This window comes from Martes martes, assembly GCF_963455335.1.
Source record: "Martes martes genome assembly, chromosome: 1".
Classification (NCBI taxonomy): domain Eukaryota; kingdom Metazoa; phylum Chordata; class Mammalia; order Carnivora; family Mustelidae; genus Martes; species Martes martes.
The window spans coordinates 192,194,471-192,215,794 of NC_137888.1; the positions used below are offsets into that span (position 1 = coordinate 192,194,471).

The 21,324-nt window shown below is 37.7% G+C and overlaps 1 protein-coding gene across 2 annotated transcripts in view; it reads right to left on the reverse strand.

Moving 5' to 3' along the window:
* CCDC66 (coiled-coil domain containing 66) overlaps positions 1-21,324 on the reverse strand; it is a 70,551-nt gene that overhangs the window by 31,117 nt on the left and 18,110 nt on the right. For both annotated transcript variants that reach the window (XM_080819356.1, XM_080819357.1), the window contains 4 exons: positions 3,217-3,348; positions 2,566-2,816; positions 2,276-2,360; positions 1,040-1,201 (listed from right to left, as the gene is read on the reverse strand). In XM_080819356.1, coding sequence (XP_080675482.1) covers positions 1,040-1,201; positions 2,276-2,360; positions 2,566-2,816; positions 3,217-3,348 — 630 coding nt within the window. The remainder of the gene's footprint in view (positions 1-1,039; positions 1,202-2,275; positions 2,361-2,565; positions 2,817-3,216; positions 3,349-21,324) is intronic.

Consider the following 21,324-nt stretch of genomic DNA (forward strand, 5'->3'; position numbering starts at 1 on the left):
CTAATCATCAGGGAAATGTGAATCAAAACCATAATTATATCATCTCACCATCATCAGAACAGCTAGTATCAAAAAGACAAGAAACAAGTGTTGGTGAGGATGTAGAGAAAAGGGAACCCTTGTGCACTATTGGTGGGAATGGAAATTGGTATAACCTCTATGGAAAACAATAAGGAACCTCCTAAAAAAATTAAAAGTAGAATTACCACACGGTCTAGTAATTTCACTATAAAGTATTTACCCAAAGGAAACAAAAGATATATGCACCCGAATGTTTACTGCAGCATTATTTGTAACAGCCAAGATACTGAAGCAACTCAAGTATCCATCAGCAGAAGAATGGATAAGAAGATGTGGTATATACAAAAAGTAGAGTATTATTCAGCCATAAAAAAGAATGAGATCTTGCCATTTGCAGTAACATGGATGGACCTAGAGGGTATTATGCTAAAGTCAGTCAGTCAGATGGGAAAGATGAATACCATATGAAGTCACTTATATGTGGAAACTAAAGAGATAAAATGAAAAGCAAAACAAAAAACCCCAAACAAACAAAAAAACAGACCCACAGGGGTGCCTGGATGGCTCAGTGGGTTAAAGCCTCTGCCTTTGGCTCAGGTCATGATCCCAGGGTTTTGGGATCGAGCCCATCGGGCTCTCTGCTCTGCAGAGAGTCTGCTTCTTCCCCTTTCTCTCTCTCTGCCTGCCTCTCTGCCTACTTGTGATCTCTGTCAAATAAATAAGTAAAATCTTTAAAAAACAACAACGGACTCACAAACTGGTAACAGGGAAGAGGGGGTTAGTAAATAAGGGAAGAGGAGTGGGAGGTACAGGCTTCCAGATATTAAAGGAACAAGACATAGGGACGAAAGCAACAGCATAGGGAATACAGTCAATGGTACTATAATAGTGTGTATTGTATGCTTGTCAACATAGTTTAACATATAGGACTCCTGAATCACTATGTTGTTGTACACCTGAAACTAATGTAACACTGTGTTAACTATATTTCAATGAAAAAAATTTAATATATACTTACTTCCTTTTGTTTTTGCTTAAGTATGTCTTCTTCATACTGTTTCTGCATCTCTTCTCGTTCCCGTGCTAAGCGACGCTCCTCTTCTTGTTCTTCCTTCTTTCTTTGCTGTTCTTCCAGCTGTTTCTTCCTGCGTTTCTCTTCTACCTGAGCGGTGATGGCTTTCTAGTTATAAATCATAAATCACAAAATGCACTGTCACAAATTTAAAAAATCTATTTGAAGCACTTGAATTTCTAAAATAAGTTTATCAGTAGCAGATAATATGTAATGCAATCTTACATACATAAATAAAGTTAAAATGTCAAATTTCCAATGTATTTATCCCATCTCTTGTTCCTGGAATTCTATATGCTTTTTCTTTTAACAGAGGAGGGCTGTTAGAAGAAGTAATCCAAAAACAACTAAAAAAATCTCAGCACTTAGCATAGTGCCTGGTAAGTAGCAGACACTCTGTAATTCACTCACTGATTAAGATTAACAATATTAATTACATCAAATTCTTCATGTATCAAAGGTTTAAAGAATTATTCAGAATTTTAAGTCCTTTTAGTGTTAGATTAAAATTAGAATTTTAGGGGCGCCTGGGTGGCTCAGTGGGTTAAAGCCTCTGCCTTCGGCTCAGGTCATGATCCCAGGGTCCTGGGATGGAGCCCCGCATCAGGCTCTCTGCTCAGCAGGGAGCCTGCTTCCTCCTCTCTCTCTCTCTGCCTGCCTCTCTGCCTACTTGTGATCTCTGCCTGTCAAATAAATAAATAAAAATCCTTATTAAAAAAATTAGAATTTTAATCTTAGTCTCTTTCCTTATATTATCTGCTAGATTTCTCAATCAGAATTCTACTTCAGTGCCCTGTATAATTCCCTTAAAAGAACTAATTCTCATCCTAAACAAAATTCAGGAGAACTATAAACAGATTGAAAAAAAAAAAAAAAAAAACAGTACTAAGTTAAGATTTAGTGCCATTTCATATATAAAACATATTTATTTATTTAAAACATATTGATTTGCCTTCTCTTCTGGAAGGCAAGTGGCTGGATGTACTATGTGATACTGTCTGGTTCTCAGCATCAATATAATTTTAGTATTACTGCCAGCTGGAGTAAGAATTAGATTCATCACAGGAATGGAAGGGCCTGTGCTGTACATTTATACTGGAATTTTAATTTCCATTTATTTAGGTATCCACTGGAAATGACTTTACTTATTAAGGCAAAGGATAGTATTTTACAATGCAATACCTGATGTTCTAACTGTTTTTGTCGTCGCCTCTCACGTTCTTCAATCTGAGCTGGATCCAAGAGAGCAGTCATAGAACGGAGAAAGCTGGCAAGATAGACACTTTAGCTATACAAAACCCCCAAAATATGCTAAATCATTTTTGCTCCAGATACATCCACTAGTAATTTCTACTTTAAAGGAAAATACCAAACCTGAAATCAATTAACATATTATAAATATAATGACAGTCCTTTTAATAAAGCACATAGACTTTCTTAAACATTTAATAAATACTGAAAAATAAACTTACTTTGTTTTCTGACTATCTGCCATGGTCTTATCTCTAACTGGTTTTGCTATATGCTCCTCCTCTGAAGGTTCAACCTGGCTTCCAGTCATAGGTGTATAAACACTGCTGATATCAGCCAGTTCATGAGTGTCCGGAGAGACACAGAAGTACTCTGGTTGGTTGTGTGTTGACCAAGAAGACAGTTGAGACTGAGAAGCAGGATAGGTCTTTAATGAATCAAAATGCATTGCCCATCTGTCATGTTCCTCACCCTAATCATGATAAATAAGAATTACTAAGAATTCTTCCAACTGTTCTCATGTATAAAGTTCTAAAACGATAATCAAACACAATTTTTAAAAGTCACCACAGAGCAGAATAAGCATCACAAAAATTAACAGAGCTATATTCTTTATTAATTCCATATATACTTAGATAACTAACATGAAGAGTATGAGAAATTCAAATTAGGAAATTCCTGAAAAGCCAGTTTTAAGAAATTACGCAAAATCACTTACTAAATGCATTCAATAAAAGGTTTACATGAGCAAATGTGTATTAATTTGAATACTGTAGTCTTGTCAAATAGCTTTAGAATACTTTTAGGTTTATGATTAAGGACTCAAATTATTTTTTTCCCATGACAACATCCACCTAAATTTGTTAAGTTACCTTTGAAGATGTAATTTTTTCCTCTATTTTTCTTTGCCGATCATCTTCTATTTGCTTGTTCAAATCTTCAATCCATTTCCTCTGCTGTTCTTGTTTCATGGCACTGAAAGGGCGCTCCCGTGGTACTGCTTCCTAAACAACAGTCATCAATACTATTTAAATTGCAGCTCTCTCTTTCTAACCACGTTATCAATCTTGACAAAAATTTATACAAACAGAAAGGCATTTATCTCTGAGAGGAACAACAACTGTAAACAAAAATTTTGAATTATATAAGACTTAAACAGATGTATTCCAATTTTCGGAATCATATTTGTAACATAAAATAGAGAACACAGAATAACTAAATGTAAAAAAAGTCATTTTCTAATAAAAATAAATTTTTTCAGGGAGTCTGGGTGGCTCAGTAGATTAAGCCTCTGCCTTCAGCTCAGGTCACAATCTCAGGGTCCTGGGATCGAGCCCCATATCGGGCTCTCTGCTCGGCAGGGAGACTGATTCCCCCTCTCTCTCTGCCTGCTTTTCTGCCTACTTGTGATCTCTCTCTCTCTCTGTCAAATAAATAAATAAACATCTTTTAAAAAATAAATAAGTGAATAAATTTTTTCTAAACTAAGTATAAGATTTTTCAAAAGTCTATCCTAATAGTCTTCTTTAGACTTTGCAAGGAATTACGGATAATTTAAAACAGATGAATAGGGGAACCTGGGTGGCTCAGTGGGTTAAAGCCTCTGCTTTCGGCTCAGGTCATGATCCCAGGGTCCTGGGATCGAGTCCCGCATCGGGCTCTCTGCTCAACAGGCAGCCTACTTCCTCCTCTCTCTCTGCCTGCCTCTCTGCCTACTTGTGATCTCTGTCTGTCAAATAAACAAATAAAATCTTTTTAAAAAATAATAATAATAAATAAATAAATAAAAAATAAAACAGATGAATATTGTTTTAAATTTGGCTTCAGGATACAATAAATACTGCCTTTGTACCAAAAGCCAGGAGGATGTAAGAGAGCCAGAAGCTTTCTCTCCTGAATCATGATGTCTCTCTAGGATATCCCTCTTTTCCATTTCTACTGCTATAGCCCTATCACAGTCTGACATTTCAATAAGAAAAACGTATTGTGTTCAGGTTACGTCTTTGAATTCTAAGAAAAAAAGCAAAAATTAAAAATTGAACAGTAGCATAAAAATTTCTTAATTGAAGTTGCTTCTTAATTTATGAGAATTTGGTATGCTCTAACAAAAAGAAAAGAATATATTCTACTCAGATTGTCCTGAAAGGCAAAAGCTAAGCAACAAACTTTGTTATACAGAATAACTGCAGGATATGATTTAAAAAATAGTCTGACAGAATACTACAATGGCAATCAATATACCTGATGTTACTTTCTGCCTTTGTTTTTAACAGAAACAATGGCAAAGCTCCTAGTTTACAAGCAGTTGCTTAAATCAAAGGAAGTATTTATAAAAAAGAAAAAAATCTTAGTATCTCATGTATTCTTACATACTTTAAAGAGATAAAAACCATCACATTTCTTTAAGCCTAAAAGAACCACTTCAAAAGGAACATTATCTTCAGGTAAGTAACTGAACAATTCTAGCTCTAAAAATGTTATCTTAAGGATGAAAATGGAAAAGAAAAACAAATGGCCCTTTGAACTCCTTACAAGACATTCTCAACACAGCACTCAATCACCTTAGAACTCTGTTCACGTTTCTTACATATGATTTAACCAGATTTGGTTTCAAATCTGTTTTTTCAGTTAATCTTTTAATTTTTTTTACATACACATTTGAGTGAAATAATATGATATCTGTCTTTCTGACTTACTTTGCTTATTAGCATTTTACTCTCTAGCTCCATGTTGTTGCAAAAGGCAAGATTTCATTATTTTTTATAGCTGGGTTATATTCCATTGTACATATACCATATCTTCTTTATCCATTCATCTATGGATACTTGGGCTGCTTCCGTAATTTGGACATTGTAAATAATGCTGCAATGAACATAGGGGTGCACGTACCCATTCAAATTAGTGTTTTCTTATTCTTTGGGTAAAAATCCAGTTCTGCAATTACTGGGTCATATGGTAGTTCTATTTTTCATTTTCTAAGCATACTGTTTTCCACAGTGGCTGCACAAGTTTGCATTCCTACCAAGAGCATGTGACAGTTCCTTTTCCTCCACATCCATGCCAATACTTGTTTCTTGGGTTTTTGATTTTAGCCATTCTAACAGGTGTGAGGTGATAGCTCATTATACTTTTCATTTGCATTTCCCTGATGCTGAGTGATGCTGAGTATCTCTTCATAGGTCTATTGGCCATCTGTAGTATGTCTTCTTTGATGAAATGTCTGTCCTATCTCTGCCCCTGCCCCTCCCACTCATGATCTTTCTCACTTTCTAAAATAAATAAGTAAATAAATCTTTGAAAACAATTTCTCCGTAGTTTTAGCAATTTCTCAATTGAGAAATTGAGATACTGAAGTCTTCATTTATTTAAATCTACCATTTTTGCTTCATTTATTTTATCAGATTCATGCATGTTAAAAATTGCTATTTCTTGATTTCCTAAATCTTCTATCTATATTTACAACCCTCACCACCCCAATAATGATCTTACTTTTATTAGTGTAGCAATAACAATTTTATTTTGGTTAGCATTTCTTTTTTTTTTTAATCCTATTATTTTAAACCTTCCTGCATTCCTATGCTTTACGTGTGTCTTGTATTCTATAAAGTATCTAGATTTCTTTATTCTAATCAGTATTTTCTTAGTTGGTGAGTTTTGGTTCACTTAGATTTATTATCTTTATTGATGTATTTGGTCCTATTTCTATTTTTATCTTACATTCCACTTTATCTCACTTTATTTTTAAGGCTCTCTTTAAATTTTTGACATCAAAGATATCATCTTCTAATAAGAATTTTAATATGCCCTCATATCCTTTGACCTTGCCTTCCACTGCCAACCCATCAAGACTGGTATTAACTAGACCTTTTTTATTTGTTATAAAGGTAATAATCCACTCTACTAAGGTAAATAATCACAAATCTCTTGCAGCATCCCTTAATTTACCTTACCTTTTTGGTTAAGCACTTCATTCAAAACTGTTTTCAGTGTCACCTTTTAATAAAAATCCTCTGAGCACTTTAATGCCTGAGGATATTTTATTATCTACTCTCATTTCAATGATAGTTTGGCTAGATATTAAATTCTAAATTTAGAATTTAGAATTCTTGTACCCAGTGCTACTGCCGGGAAAAAAAAGCTCATACTTGTTCTCTTATATATTGCTTGTTCTTTCTTTCTGCAGGCTTTTAGAATTTCTGGGTCTTCCATATTCTTAAATTCCAGGTTAGTATGTGTAGTGAGGTGTTCCTTATTCTCTTTTTGGGGTGCTTTCTAGCCCTTTAAATCTGAGGTCAGTTAACAAACGGATCTCAATTACTTTTTCAAATATTTCCTCTCTTCCCCCAATGTCCCTCTTGTTTGGAGGGAAAAGTCAGCATTTCTATTTTCATTCTCATACTGCCTTAAATTTTTTCCCCTATCTGTCCTTTCCCTTTTCAAGATATTTTCTAAATATGTCCTACCAATTATTTATTTACTCCCTAGCTCTATCATTCCCACTACTTCACATCTATTGTATTTTATACTTTTTTAATGTTTCACACCTAAATTTTCTGCAGGGTTGTCTCTGCTCTATGTTCTCATTTGTAACACTTTCCCTTACTTCTTTTATTACATTCATTAGACTAAATTTATCAATTTATCTGTCCTAATATTTTTGCTTCTGTTAGACTCTGATATACTCTATCTACACTGCTTCCTTTGAAATAGCTGTGTTCCCCCAACATTTTTGTTACTTGCAGCAGTTAATTTTTTTTTCCTGGCACTATCAACAAACTTTTCCAGCAGTGAACAGCCAAATATTCAGTGGGAGGAATGGCAAAGAGAAGACTAGCCCTAGGGTTGAAACTTAGGGTGTTAAACTACAATTACTCCCCCAGAGCTTCTTTTTTAGGAGCATTCCTTAGACTGTTATTGTAATTCACCAGATAAGTGAGTATGAACAGGAAGGAGTAGAGAAGTCTCCACCTGATTTTCCGAGTTCCTGCAAAGAAGTAAGATTTAAGCAAGGACTGGCCCAGGATTTTATTCTAGAGGACAGCTAGAACAGAGATCCAATTTACAGTTAACGGAGAGTGAGGCACTGTTTAAGACAATGACATCAGGGGATGGGGGAAAGCATGTCAAAAAGAACAGAATTCTAAAAATTCATTTCTTATTTTCCTTTCCCACAGAGATGCTGGGTTAACTTTTACCATAGGCCAGCTACCAATCCAACAAAACAAAAAAGTATCCTTCCCTCATTTTTCTATTATCTCAAGAAATGACCTTAAGGGGAGATATTAGCAATTTATAACCAAGGTTCAATATCTTGATCATGGGATCTTAGTAGTTTTAACTTTGTAAAAGCTTATTTATTGTCAATATTTTCTGCTTGACTTTAATTTTTGATTATGTTTTTCTTATAACATTATAGCAAATTTTGTAGATGTTCTGTTGACCTTTAAAAATTTGGTATGTGTATTTGTAGAAAATAAAATCACTGATACTTTTATGTCCCAAATACTCTGATAATACCCCAGTAAAAATGTGCCTCAATTTCTCCTACTTATTTTTGGCTTATGAATCACAAAAATATTATTCTTACATCTTTGTGACTGACTCTACTTTTTATCAAAAATAATTTTTTATGGGGGTGCCTGGGTGACTCAGTCAAGCAACCCTAGGGGCATGTGTTCAAGTCTCATATTGGGCTCCACCCTAGGCATAGAGCCTACATTAAAATAAATAAGTTAACAGCTTTCTCTCCCAGAGTAATGTTTCTAAAATTACAAGCAATTTTGCTTTTTGTGTTTTTTTTTAATTTTGATTGGCTTATGTTATCTATGTTTAATAATGTATAATATTATTTCAAGTGTATCTCTTTCAAGCAGCAGGTCTGCGGGGGTGCGGGGGGCGGTTCTCACACCTCTGCTTTTAAATAAAAGATTTCTGACATTTTGGAGTTGATTTTTGTTTTCTGTTGTACAGGTTACATTAGTAGATAGTCTCTTTATACTTAAAGTAGTGATTATCTTTGCTTTCTATATTCTTATACCTTTATCTGGGTTTCAGAATCATAATTAACAGAGATCATGCAACATATCAACACAAAAATATAAGACATAAAACAAACAAAAGCATAAAGAACAAAAGTGGAAAGGTCCCCTTTGTTTCCATTACTCTTATACTTAGACAATGCCAACAATCTGCTTTCTTTTACATATTCATATTTGTTAATAGGTCCTCCAGATTTTTTTTTCCTTTAAACATGGAAATGGTGACATTGTATGTATTTTTTTTGCAATTTACCTTATTTCACAAAGTCTTATAGAGACTTTGTGTCAGCTATATATTCCCTTTTTTTAAACCATAAATTCCTTATTGTGTTTTAATTCTGATTCACTTTTCTGACCCAGGAATAATCTTTAAAAACTGCTTAAAAAAAATCAGAGAAAGATCTTGGGGAAGAATATTTTATAAATTCTTACAGGTCTGAACATAACTTTATGGTCCCTTTACATGTGAACGTGTTTAGGCATTAAATTCTTTGTCTTAGTGTACCTATTAAACCTCTACAAGGGGAATTCAGCTAGATAGTTATCAAACCATTCTGAACATCTACAAACTCAACAGGAGATCGAAGTAAAGAATAGCAGTAATGATATCAACATAAAAAGAACTAGTTTCTGGAAGGCAGGACATGCGGAGAAGTGAATCCGGGGCAATTATCTGGGAAGACAGACCACAGGTGGGGGGGAACCTCCATCAGCTGGCTCCTGGTAAGTGACAGAGTAGTGGAGCACAAAATCAAAACTTTTAGAAGTCTGTCTGCTCCACGGAGGGACATCACTTCAGTGGCTAAACGGGGGGGTAGAACCCTCGCTGGGGCAGTGTGGTCTCAGGACCCTCAAGGTCACAGAAAGACCAGGTGTGCCTGAGTGTGCCAGAGCTCCCACATATAGGAGGAAGGAAGCTGGCTGCAAAGACGGGAGCCAAGGAGGGGGCTCACAGCCATGATCTGTGGCACAGTCAGGCCACTACTCTTCAAGCACAGAGTGAACAAGTAGCAGATTCAGGGAGACTCCCCTTCCTCCCCTAGAAGGAGTAGCACAGGAGCACACTGCAGGAATCTGCTAGGTTTGTAAACTCTAAACAAGGTCCTGTGCCAGAGACAGAAATGCTCAGTCACAGGCCAGGTGAGCTCAGAGAGCAGCTGGAGACCATGGAGACAGGAGTGACTGACTGCTTTTCTCTGAGGGCTCACTGAGGAATGGGGCCCTGAGTTCGAAGCATCTCTGGGGCTGGATATTAGGAGGCCACCATTCTCATCCTCATCCTCCAAAGCTGTACAGAAAGATTTCAGGGAACAAAAGCTACCAAGAGCAAACCTGAGCAGGTTACTCAGCATGGCCCCTGACAAGGACAGTGAAATTTCGCCCAGGCAAAGACATTTGAGAATCACTGCAACAGGCCCCTCTCCAAGAAGATCAGCAAGAACATCCAACCAAGGGCGCCTGGGTGGTTCAGTTGGTTAAGCAACTGCCTTCGGCTCAGGTCATGATCCTGGAGTTCCAGGATCGAGTCCCACATTGGACTCCCTGCTCGACAGGGAGTCTGCTTCTCCCACTGACTGCTCTCCTCTATTCCTCTCTCTGATTCTCTCTCTCAAACAAATAAATAAAATCTTAAAAAAAAAAAAAAATCCAACAAAGACCAAGTTTACCAAACAATCAGAACCACAAAACTCCAGAGCCAGAGGAATACAGCACATAGAATTTATGGCTTTTCCCCCATGATTCTTTAGTATTTCAAAGTTAATTTTTTAAAAAAAAATTTTTTTAGATTTTTTTAAAAAAATTTTTCCTCTTTCCTCTTCCAGCCAACTTCTTATCAACTGCTTCTTTAAAATATTTTTTAATTTTCGGGACGCCTGGGTGGCTCAGTTGGTTGGGCAGCTGCCTTCGGCTCAGGTCGTGATCCCAGCGTCCTGGGATCGAGTCCCACATCAGGCTCCTTGCTCGGCAGGGAGCCTGCTTCTCCCTCTGCCTCTGCCTGCCGCTCTGTCTACTTGTGCTCACTCTCGCTCCTCTCTCTCTCTGACAAATAAATTAAAAAAAAAAAACAAACCTTTAAAATATTTTTTAATTTTCATTTTTATAGTCATATTCTATCCCTTCATTGTATATAACTTTATTTTTTGTATATAATTTTTTCTTTCTTTAAGTTTGGGATGCAGTTTCTTCTAACAGACCAAAATACACCCTAAATCTAATATATAGTTTTGTTCTATTCACCCACCTGATCCCTTTTTTTTTAATGATGTTTCATTCCTCTTTCAACCAACTTCTTATCAATTCCTTTTTAAAAATCTTCTTACATGTTCATTTTTACAGTCATAGTCCATCCCTACATTGTATTTACCCTTATTTTTGTATATATTTGTAAGTTCTTCTTTCTTTAAAATTTTAGGAGGCAGTTTGTTCCAACATACCAAAATACACACAAAATCTACTGTGCAGCTCCGTTCTATTCACCAGCCTAATCATATTCTTTTTGTTGTTGTTGTTCCCCTCCCTCCCCAGCAGTTTCAGGTCTCTTCTGATTTGTTTAGTGTATATTTTTCTGGGGTCGTTGTTACCCTTTTAGCATTTTTTTCTCTCAACCATGTATTCTTCTCTGGACGAAATGACAAAATGGAAAAACTCACCTCAAAAAAAAAGAAGAGGTGGTACCAACTGTCAGGGACCTAATCATCACGGACATTAGTAAGATGTCAGAACTAGAGTTCAGAATGACGACTGTAAAGATACTAGCTGAGCTTGAAGAAAGCACAGAAGATACTAGAGAATCCATTTCTGGAGAAATAAAATCTAACCAAGTTGAAATAAAAAAGGCAATTAATGAGGTACAATCAAATATGAAGGCTCTAACTGCTAGGATAAATGAAGCAGAAAGGAAAATTAGTGATACAGAAGACCAAATGATAGAGAATAAAGAAGTGAGAAAAAGAGAGAGAAACTACTGGATCGTGAGGGGAGAATTCAAGAGGTAAGTGATAACATAAACCAAAAGAATATTAGACTAATTGGGATCCCAGAAGAAGAAGGAAGAGAGAGGGGCAGAAGGTTTATTGCAGTAAATTATAGCAGAGAACGTCCCTTAAATTAGAGAAGGAAACAGGCATCAAAATCCAGGAGGCAGGGCACCTGGGTAGCTTAGTGGGTTAAGCCTCTGCCTTCAGCTCAGGTCATGATCCCAGGGTCCTGGGATCGAGCTCCCCATCAGGCTCTCTGCTCAGTGGGGAGCCTGCTTCCCCCCACCCCTCCGCCTGCTCCTCTGCCTACTTGTGATCTCTCCCTGTCAAATTAATAAATGGAATCTTGAACAAAAAAAAATTTTTTTAAAAATCCAGGAGGCACAGAGAATCCCCCTCAAAATCAGTAAATATGGGTCAACACCCTGACATGTAATAGTAACACTTATAAATGTCAGAGACAAACAGAAAATCCTGAAAGCACCTCCGAACAAAGGGTCTGTAAACTACAAAGGTAGAAACGTTAGATTGCCAGAAGACCTATCCACAAAGACCTAAGGACACCTAAAGAGCTGGAGAAAGAACGGCAAAGCCTAAACCCAGCAGGAGAAGAGAAATAATAAAGACCAAAGCAGAAATCAATGAAACAGAAACCAAAAGAACAGAACAGATCCCCAAAACTAGAAGCTAGTTCTCTGAAAGAATTAATAAGACTAATAAACACCTGGCCAGATTTATCAAAAAGAAAAGAGAAAGGACCCGAATAAGTAAAATCATGAATGAAACAGGAGAGATCACAGGAGCACCTGTGGGTGCTCCTGTTGGTTAAGCGTCTCCTTGGGTTCGGGTCATAATCCCAGGGGTCCAGGGATGGAGTCCCACATTGGGCTCCCTGTTCAGGGGGGAGTCTGCTTCTCCCTCACCCTCTGCCTGCTCCTTCTGCTTCTCCTCTCTCACTTGTGCTTGCTCTCTCTCCCTCTCTCAAATTAATGAATAAATCTTTGAAAAAAAAAAGAAGGAAAAAAATTTTTAAGAAAAAGGAGAGATCACAAATACCACCAAAAAAATTCAATTATAAAAACATATTATAAGCAACTATATGCCAACTCTGAAAGAAATGGATGCATTCCTACAGACATATAAACTAGCAAAACTGAACCAGGACGAAATAGAAAACCTGAACAGACCCATAACCAGTAAGGAGATTAAAGTAGTCATCAAAAATCTCTCAACAAACAAGAGCCTAGGGCCAGATGGCTTCCCAGGGGAATTCTACCAAACATTTAAAGAAGAATTAATACCTATTCTCCTGAAACTGTTCCAAAAAACAGAAATGGAAGGAGAACTTCCAAACTCATTTTATGAGGCCAGCATTACCTTGATCCCAAAACCAGACAAAGACCCCATCAAAAGGGAGAATTACAGACCAATATCCTTGATGAACACAGATGCGAAAATTCTCACCAAAATGCTAATCAATAGAATCCAACAGTACATTAAAAGGATTATTCACCAGGACCAAGTGGGATTTATTCCTGGGCTGCAAGATTGGATCAACATCTGCAAATCAATCAGTGTGATACAATACATTAATAAAAGAAAGAACAAGAACCATATGGTACTCTCAATAGATGCTGAAAAAGCATTTGACAAAGTACAGCATCCTTTCATGATCGAAACTCTTCAAAGTGTAGGGATAGAGGGTACATACCTCAATATCATCAAAGCCATCTATGAAATCCCATAGCGATTACATTCTCAATGGGGAAAAACTGAGAGCTTTTCCCTGAAGGTCAGGAACATGGCAGGGCTGTCCACTATCACCACTGCTATTCAACACAGTACCAGAAGTCCTAGCCTTGGCAATCAGACAACAAAAAGAAGTAAAAGGCACCCAAATCGGCAAAGAAGTCAAACTCTCACTCTTTGCAGATAACATGATACTTTATGTGGAGAACCCAAAAGACTCTACTCCAAAACTGCTAGAACTCATACAGGAATTCAGTAAAGTGTCAGGATATAAAATCAATGCAGAGAAATCAGTTGCATTTCTATACCAACAACAAGATAGAAGAAAGAGAAATTAAGAAGTCGATCCCATCTACAATTGCACCCAAAACCATAAGATACCTACGAATAAACCTAACCAAAGAGGCAAAGAATCTGTACTCAAAAACCTATATAGACTACTCATGAAAGAAACTGAAGAAGACACAAAGAAATGGAAAAACGTTCCATGCTCATGGATTGGAAGAAGAAACATTGTGAAAATGTCTATGCTACCTAGAACAATCTACACTTTTAATGCAATCCCTATCAAAATACCACCAACTTTCTCAAAGAAATGGAACAAATAATCCTAAAATTTGTATAGAAACCAGAAGAGATCCCGAATAGCCAGAGGAATGTTGAAAAAGAAAACCAAAGTTGGTGGCATCACAATTCCAGAATTCAAGCTCTATTACAAAGCTGAGATCATCAAGACAATATGGTACTGGCACAAAAACAGACACATAGATCAATGGAACAGAACAGAGAACCCAGAAATGGACCCGCAACTCTATGATCAACTAGTCACTGACAAAGTGGGAAATAATGTCCAATGGAAAAATTAGTCTCTTCAACAAATGGTGCTGGGAGAATTGGACAGCCACATGCAGAAGAATGAAACTGGACCATTTCCTTACGCCACACACAAAAAACAGACTCAAAATGGATGAAAGACCTCAATGTGAGACAGGAATCCTTCAAAAATCCTTGAGGAGAAGACAGGCAGCCACCTCTTCCACCTCAGCCACAGCAACTTCTTCCTAGAAACACCGCCAGAGGCGAGGCAAGGCAAGCAAGGGCAAAAATGAACTACTGGGACTTCATCAAGATCAAAATCATTTGCACAACAAAGGAAACAGTTAACAAAACCAAAAGACAACCAACAGAATGGGAGAAGATATTTGCAAATGACATGTCTGAAAAAGGGTTAGTATCCAAAGTGTATAAAGAACTTACCAAACTCAACACCCAAAGAACAATACAATCAAGAAATGGGCAGAAGACATGAACAGACATTTCTGCAAAGAAGACATCCAAATGGCCAACAGACACATGAAAAAGTGCTCCACATCACTCGGCATCAGGGAAATACAAATCAAAACCACAGTGAGATACCACTTCACACCAGTCAGAATGGCTAAAATTAACAAGTCAGGAAATAACAGGAGTTGGCCAGGATGCAGAGAAAGGGGAGCCCTCCTATGCTGTTGGTGGGAATGCAAGCTGGGGCAGCCACTCTGGAAAACAGTACGGAGGTTCCTCAAAAAGTTGAAAATAGAGCTACCCTATGATCCAGCAATTACACTACTGGGTATTTACCCAATGATACAAATGTAGCGATCCGAAGAGGCATGTGCACCCCAATGTTTATAGCAGCTACGTCCACAATAGCCAAACTATGGAAAAGAGCCTAGATGTCCATCAACAGATGAATGGATAAAGATGATGTCGTGCGTGTGTGTGTGTATACATAGATATATACACATACATATGTGTATATATATGGAATATTATGCAGCCATCAAGAAACTCAAAATCTTGCTATGTGCAACAACGTGGATGGAATTAGAGGCTATTCTGCTAAGCAAAATAAGTCAATCAGAGAAAGACAATCATCATATGATCTCACTGATATGAAGAATGTGAGAAACAGGACAGAGGATCATAGGGAAAGGGAGGGAAAAAGAAAGAAGATGAAACCAGAGAGGGAGACAAACCATAAGAAACTCTTCATCTCAGGAAACAAAGTGAGGGTTGCTTGAGGGGAGGGGAATGGGAGGGATGGGGTGGCTGGGGATGGTCTTTGGGGAGGGTATGTGCTATGGTGAGAGCTGTGAATTGTGTAAGACTGATGAATCACAGACCTGTACCCCTGAAGCAAATAATACATATGTTAACAACAAACAAATAAACCTTTATAAACACTGTTCTATTATCTACAGAGAAGAAATCTAAGGTTAATTTGAGTTTTGTTCCCGGTCTTCTTATTTTAAATGCCTGAAGAAGCCTATACTTGTTCATGAAAATTTTTTTTTTAAAGATTTTATTTATTTATTTGTCAGAGAGAGAGAGAGGAGCAAGAGTGAGCACAAGCAGACAGAGGCAGAGGGAGAAGCAGGCTCCCTGCCGAGCAAGGAGCCCGATGTGGGACTCGATCCCAGGACTCTGGGATCATGACCTGAGCCGAAGGCAGCCGCTTAACCAACTGAGCCACCCAGGCATCCCTGTTCAATGAAATTTTAACAGTTATCAGGATGTCTCTTCAAATCAGCCTCTTTCATTTAATTTTTTTTCTGGTCTAGGAAGTTTTTTCTCTGATACCTATTAACAGCTATCTATTTGCTGTTTTCTTCTTCAAAAAAGCATATCATTCAAGGTTGTATCTTTATAAGCTATTTGTAATCTTCTATGTCAGACTTTCATTTAAAAATTCTATCTATATTTGGGGCACATGGGTGGCTCAGTCAGTTAAGTGTCTGACTTTGACTCAGGTCATGATCTTATATTCCTGGGATTGAACTCTGCATTAGGCTCCACACTCCATGGGTAATCTGCTTGTCCCCTTCCCTTTCCCTCTGTCCCTCAGCCCACTTGTGCTCCCTCTCCCTCTCTCTCAAATAAATAAAAATCTTTAAAAACAAAATTTTACCTATATTCATGGAGTGTCCCCAGAGTGATTTCTTCTCCTTCCTGTGATTTCAATTTATTTCATTAACAAATTTTTTTTTCTTTCCTTCTACTGTATTCTTAGTTTTCTTTCTTTTTTTTAAAGATTTTATTTATTTATTTGACAGTTCACAAGTAGGCAGAGAAGCAGGCAGAGAGAGAGGAGGAAGCAGGCTCCCTGCTGAGCAGAGAGCCCGATGTGGGACTCGATCCCAGGACCCTGGGATCATGACCTGAGCTGAAGGCAGAGGCTTTAACCCACTGAGCCACCCAGGCGCCCCTATTCTTAGTTTTCTACTACTCTCATCTTGGGTCTATTCTTGTATACAGATTTCCTAAATCACTTCAAGTCCTTTGTGGAATAAGATAGGAATAAATAAAAACTAAGTCAGTGTTTTCTTTAAAAATTTCCTATTTCACAAAATGAGACATATTTCTTATTTGAGATTTTTCTGAGTACTCAGCAGGAATATCTCTCTTTCTAGTGTGAATATTTTCATAGTCTCCATTTTTCCCTATATAACCCTCCTTGAACAAAGACCTATCCAGCCTACTGTTACAGGTAGTCAGGATGTTTAAGTGCTCTCCTGCACCTGTTTAAGTGTTAGTATATTTGGCTCTTATTCTAAAACTGGATGCACAAGTCTGTGAAGTGCCTAGTATACTTCTTGGAGCCTAACAAGCCTTTAAACAATTCCATTTACTTATTCTAGTTAACCATTAAATCTTTTTGGCAAGGCCAAGAGACCCTCCTAGTTTTGAATAAGGAAGGTCTCTTTCTAGGGAGTTCAATTTTGGAGAACTGAGATAGAGTTCCCTTGAGTCCAAGGCTGCCTGTGTAGAGAGGAAAAGGCTCTGGCCAGTACTGGCTCATTTTGGTCAGGCTGCAGTATTTCTTTGTCCTGAAATAAGGCCATCAATGGGTTGGGACTAAGTTATAACTTAGTCACATCCCAGTTCTGCTGTGGGAAGAGCCTCACAATCCACAAACATTATTCTCAAGATTCTGAAGTAAACTGACAAGAGAAGGAACATAATGGTTATATGTATTCCATTTTCATTCTGTTGGGTTGTGGACTATATTTTTAAAAACTCTTGTCCTGGGGCACCTGGGTGGCTCAGTGGGTTAAAGCCTCTGCCTTCGGCTCAGGTCATGATCCCAGTGTCCTGGGATTGAGCCCTGCATCGGGCTCTCTGCTCTGCAGGGAGCCTGCTTCCTCCTCTCTCTCTGCCTGCCTCTCTGCCTAGTTGTGATTTCTGTCCGTCAAATAAATAAAATATTAAAAAACAAACAGACAAAAAAACCTCTTGTCCTGGGTGCCTGGGTGGCTCAGTTGGTTAAGCATCTGCCTTTGGCTCAGCCCCACATCCAGCTCCCTGCTCAGTGAGGAGTGTGCTTCTCCTTCTCCCTCTGGCACTTTCCCTGCTCATTCTCTCTCTATATATAAATAAACAAAGTATTTATAAAAGAAAAAGTCTTGGGGTACCTGGGTGACTTAGTTAGTAGGCGACTGCCTTCAGCTCAGTTCATAATCCCAGGGTCCTGGGATAGAACCCTGCATCAGGTTCCCTGCTCAGTGGAGAGCCCGCTTCTCCCTCTCCCTCTGCCACTCTCCCTGCCTGTGCTCTCTCTCTCTCAAATGAGTAAATAAAATCTTACAAAAAAAAAAGCTTGTCCCATTACTGATAGAAATCCATAAAAATTCATGAACTCTAAACTATACTATACTATAATGTGCTGTTCCTGGGACAGGACATGGGTAGAAATGTGTTTTGTATTACCCTTTATATCCTTTTGCATGCCAAAAATATTACATAGTATTTTTCAGTCAAAGTAAAAGTCAAAAAAGGAAATTATACATACATATTACCCAGGTAGGATTATGCATACATATGAATGTCTTATTAATGCAGACCAGTGTTTTATGTATCTACTCATTAAGAAAATATAGTACCAGAAAGATCCACAAGTTCATGTGCCACACAATAATCATCACCCTCAAGATTCTACACAAGAAATAAAATGTTAGAAATAAACAAATGCAGCAAAGTTGCAGGATACAAAACAAACACAGAAAAACTAATCACATTTCTATATACTAATGATGAACAATCTGGGAAAAGGAAATTAGGAAAGCAATTCCATTTGTAATAGCACCAAAAAGAATAAAATACCTAGGAATAAGTAGGCAACAAGTTGTGTACATGGGAAACTACAAAACATTGCTAAAAGACATTAAAGAAGTCACAAATAAATGGAAAGATATTGCGTCCATGAATTGAAAGACAGTATTGTCAAGATCACCTAGAGCAGGGGTGCCTGGGTGGCTCAGTGAATTAAGCCTCTGCCTTCAGCTCAGGTCATGATCTCAGGGTCCTGGGATCGAGCCCCGCATAGGGCTCTCTGCTCAGCAGGGAGTCTTCTTCCCCGCCCCCCGCAGCTGCCTGCCTCTCTGCCTACTTGTAATCTCCATCTGTTAAATGAATAAATAAAATCTTAAAAAAAAAAAAGATCACCTAGAGCAATCTACAGATTCAAAGTAACCTCTGTGAAAAACTTGCTGTATTTTGCAGAAATGAAAAAATCTACCCTAAGATTCCCATGGTATCTCAAGAAACCCTGAATAGCTACAACAATCTTGAAAAAGAACAAAAACTGGAGAATTAATGCTTTGAAAACCTACTACAAAGGTATGATAATTAAAACAGTGAGACAATAACATAAAGAGACATACAGAACAATGGACTAGAATGGACGGCCCAGAATTAAATACGCCCATAAACAGTCAAATGATTTTTGACAAATGTGCCAAGACCACTCAATTGGGAAAGAACAATCTTTTCAAACAAATGGCACTGAGAAAACTGGATATAAATGCAAAATATGGATAAGAAAAAAACATCCTGTGTCTTATATTACATACAAAAAATAACTCTAAATGGATCAAAGACCTAAACATGAGAGCTGAAACTATAAAACTCTTTTAAGTTTTTTTGTTTTTGTTTTTGTTTTGTTTTTTGACAGAGATCACAAGTAGGCAGAGAGGCAGGCAGAGAGAAAGAAGGGAAGCAGGCTCCCCGCCGAGCAGAGAGCCCGACGCGGGGCTCGATTCCAGGACCCTGAGATCATGACCCGAGCCGAAGGCAGAGGCTTCAACCCACTGAGCCACCCTGGCGCCCCTGAAACTATAAAACTTAAAACTCTTAGAAGAAAACATAGAAAAGCTCCCTATCAGATTTGGCAATGATTTATTAGACAGGATTCCAAAAGCACAGGCAACAAAGGAAAAAAACAAAAACAAAAACATAAAATGGACTTCATCAAAATTAAAAGCTTTTGTGCATCAAAGGGCTCTATCAAGCAAGTGAAAAGGTAAAATGAAGCATGATACAAAATATTTGCAAACAATATATCTGATCAGGTATGCAAAATTTATAAAGAATGCCTACAACTCAGGGTGCCTGGGTGGCTCAGTTGGTTAAGCAACAGCATTGGGCTCAGGTCATGATCCTGGAGTCCCAGGATGGGTCTTCTCCCTCGGACCCTCTCCCGTCTCATGCTCTCCCACGTATAGAAATAAAAATTAAATGCCTATAACAATAAAAATAATAAAAAATAAAACAATAAAAATTTTTTTTCAATGGGCAAAAAACTTACAGATACTTCTCAAAGAACATACAGAGATAGCCAATAAGCTATGAAAAAAATGTTCAACATTACAAATCATTAAAGGAAATGTAAATCAACACTACAAAGAGCTACTACTACTTCACACCTATTGGAAGTCATCTATTTTTTAAAAACAGAAAGTTGAGAATGTGGAGAAATCAGAACCTTTGTGCACTGCTGATGGAAATGTACAACAGTGTAGCAACTATGGAAAACAGGATAGTAGTTAAACATAAAATTACCAAATGAAAATTGGTAAAAGTCTGGGGTGCCTGGGTGGCTCACACAGTTAAGCATCCAACTCTTGACTTCAGCTCAGGTCATGATCTCAGGGTCATGAGATCAAGACCCACATGTGGCTCCAAAATGGGTGTGGAGCCTGCTTAAGATTCTCTTTCTGCCTCTGCTCCCCGACTCTCCAGACTCCCCCTCATACCCCACCAGCTTGCATGTGGTCTCTCTCAAAAAAACAAACAAAAAAAATTTTTTTAAGATTTTATTTATTTACTTGATAGAGAGAGAGTACAAGCAGGGAGAGTGGAAGAAGGAGAAGCAGGCTCCCCTCTGAGCAGGGAGCCCAATGCAGGACTCAATCCGGGGACCCTGGGATCATGACTTGAGCCCAAGGCAGACACTTAACCAACAGACCCACCCAGGCACCCCACAAAAACTCTCTTATTTTTTTTTCCCTCTTCTTAAAAAGAAAAGAAAATTGATAAAAGTTTAACCAAAAAATTAAATATAAAATACCACAGGATCCAACAATTCCACTTATGGGTATATACCCAAAAGTACTAAGAACAAAGCCTTGAAGAGATCATACGTAAATGTTCATAGCAGCATTATTCCACAATAGTCAAAAAGAGGTAACAACTCAAATGTCCATCAACATCTGGATGGATAAACAAAATGCAATTATTATAAATACAATGAAATATTATTTAGCCTTAAAAAGGAATGAAATTCTGATACAGTGTAGAACATGGATGAACCCTGAAAACATTATAAGTGAACTTTGTCAGATACCAAAGGGCAAAAGGGCAAATATTGCATGATTCTACTTAAAGTAATCGAGAATAGTCAAAATCATAGGCAAATTAGAATGGTTTCCAGCAGTCAGGGGAGGGAAAAATGGGGAGTGTTTAATGGATACAGTTTCAGTTTGCAGAGATGAAAAAATTCTGGAAGTGGACAGTGGTAATGGTTGCCTGACAATGTGAATGTACTTAATCTCTCAATATGGCACATTTAAAAATAATTTAAAAATTATTAAAATGGTAAATTCTATGTTATGTATCTTTTGCCATAATTAAAAAAAAAAGGTTGAAAAGGAATAAAAATAGGGGGCACCTGGGTGGCTCAGTCATTAGGCATCTGCCTTCGGCTCAGGTCATGATCCCAGGGTCCTGGGATCGAGCCCCGCATCAGACTCCCTGCTTGGTGGGAAGCCTGCTTCTTCCCCTCCCACTCCCCATGCTTGTGCTCCCTTTGTCACTCTGTCTCTCTGTCAAATAAGTAAATAAAATTTAAAAAAACAAAAGGAATGAAAATAGAATTTTTTACTGGCCAAATGTAGAA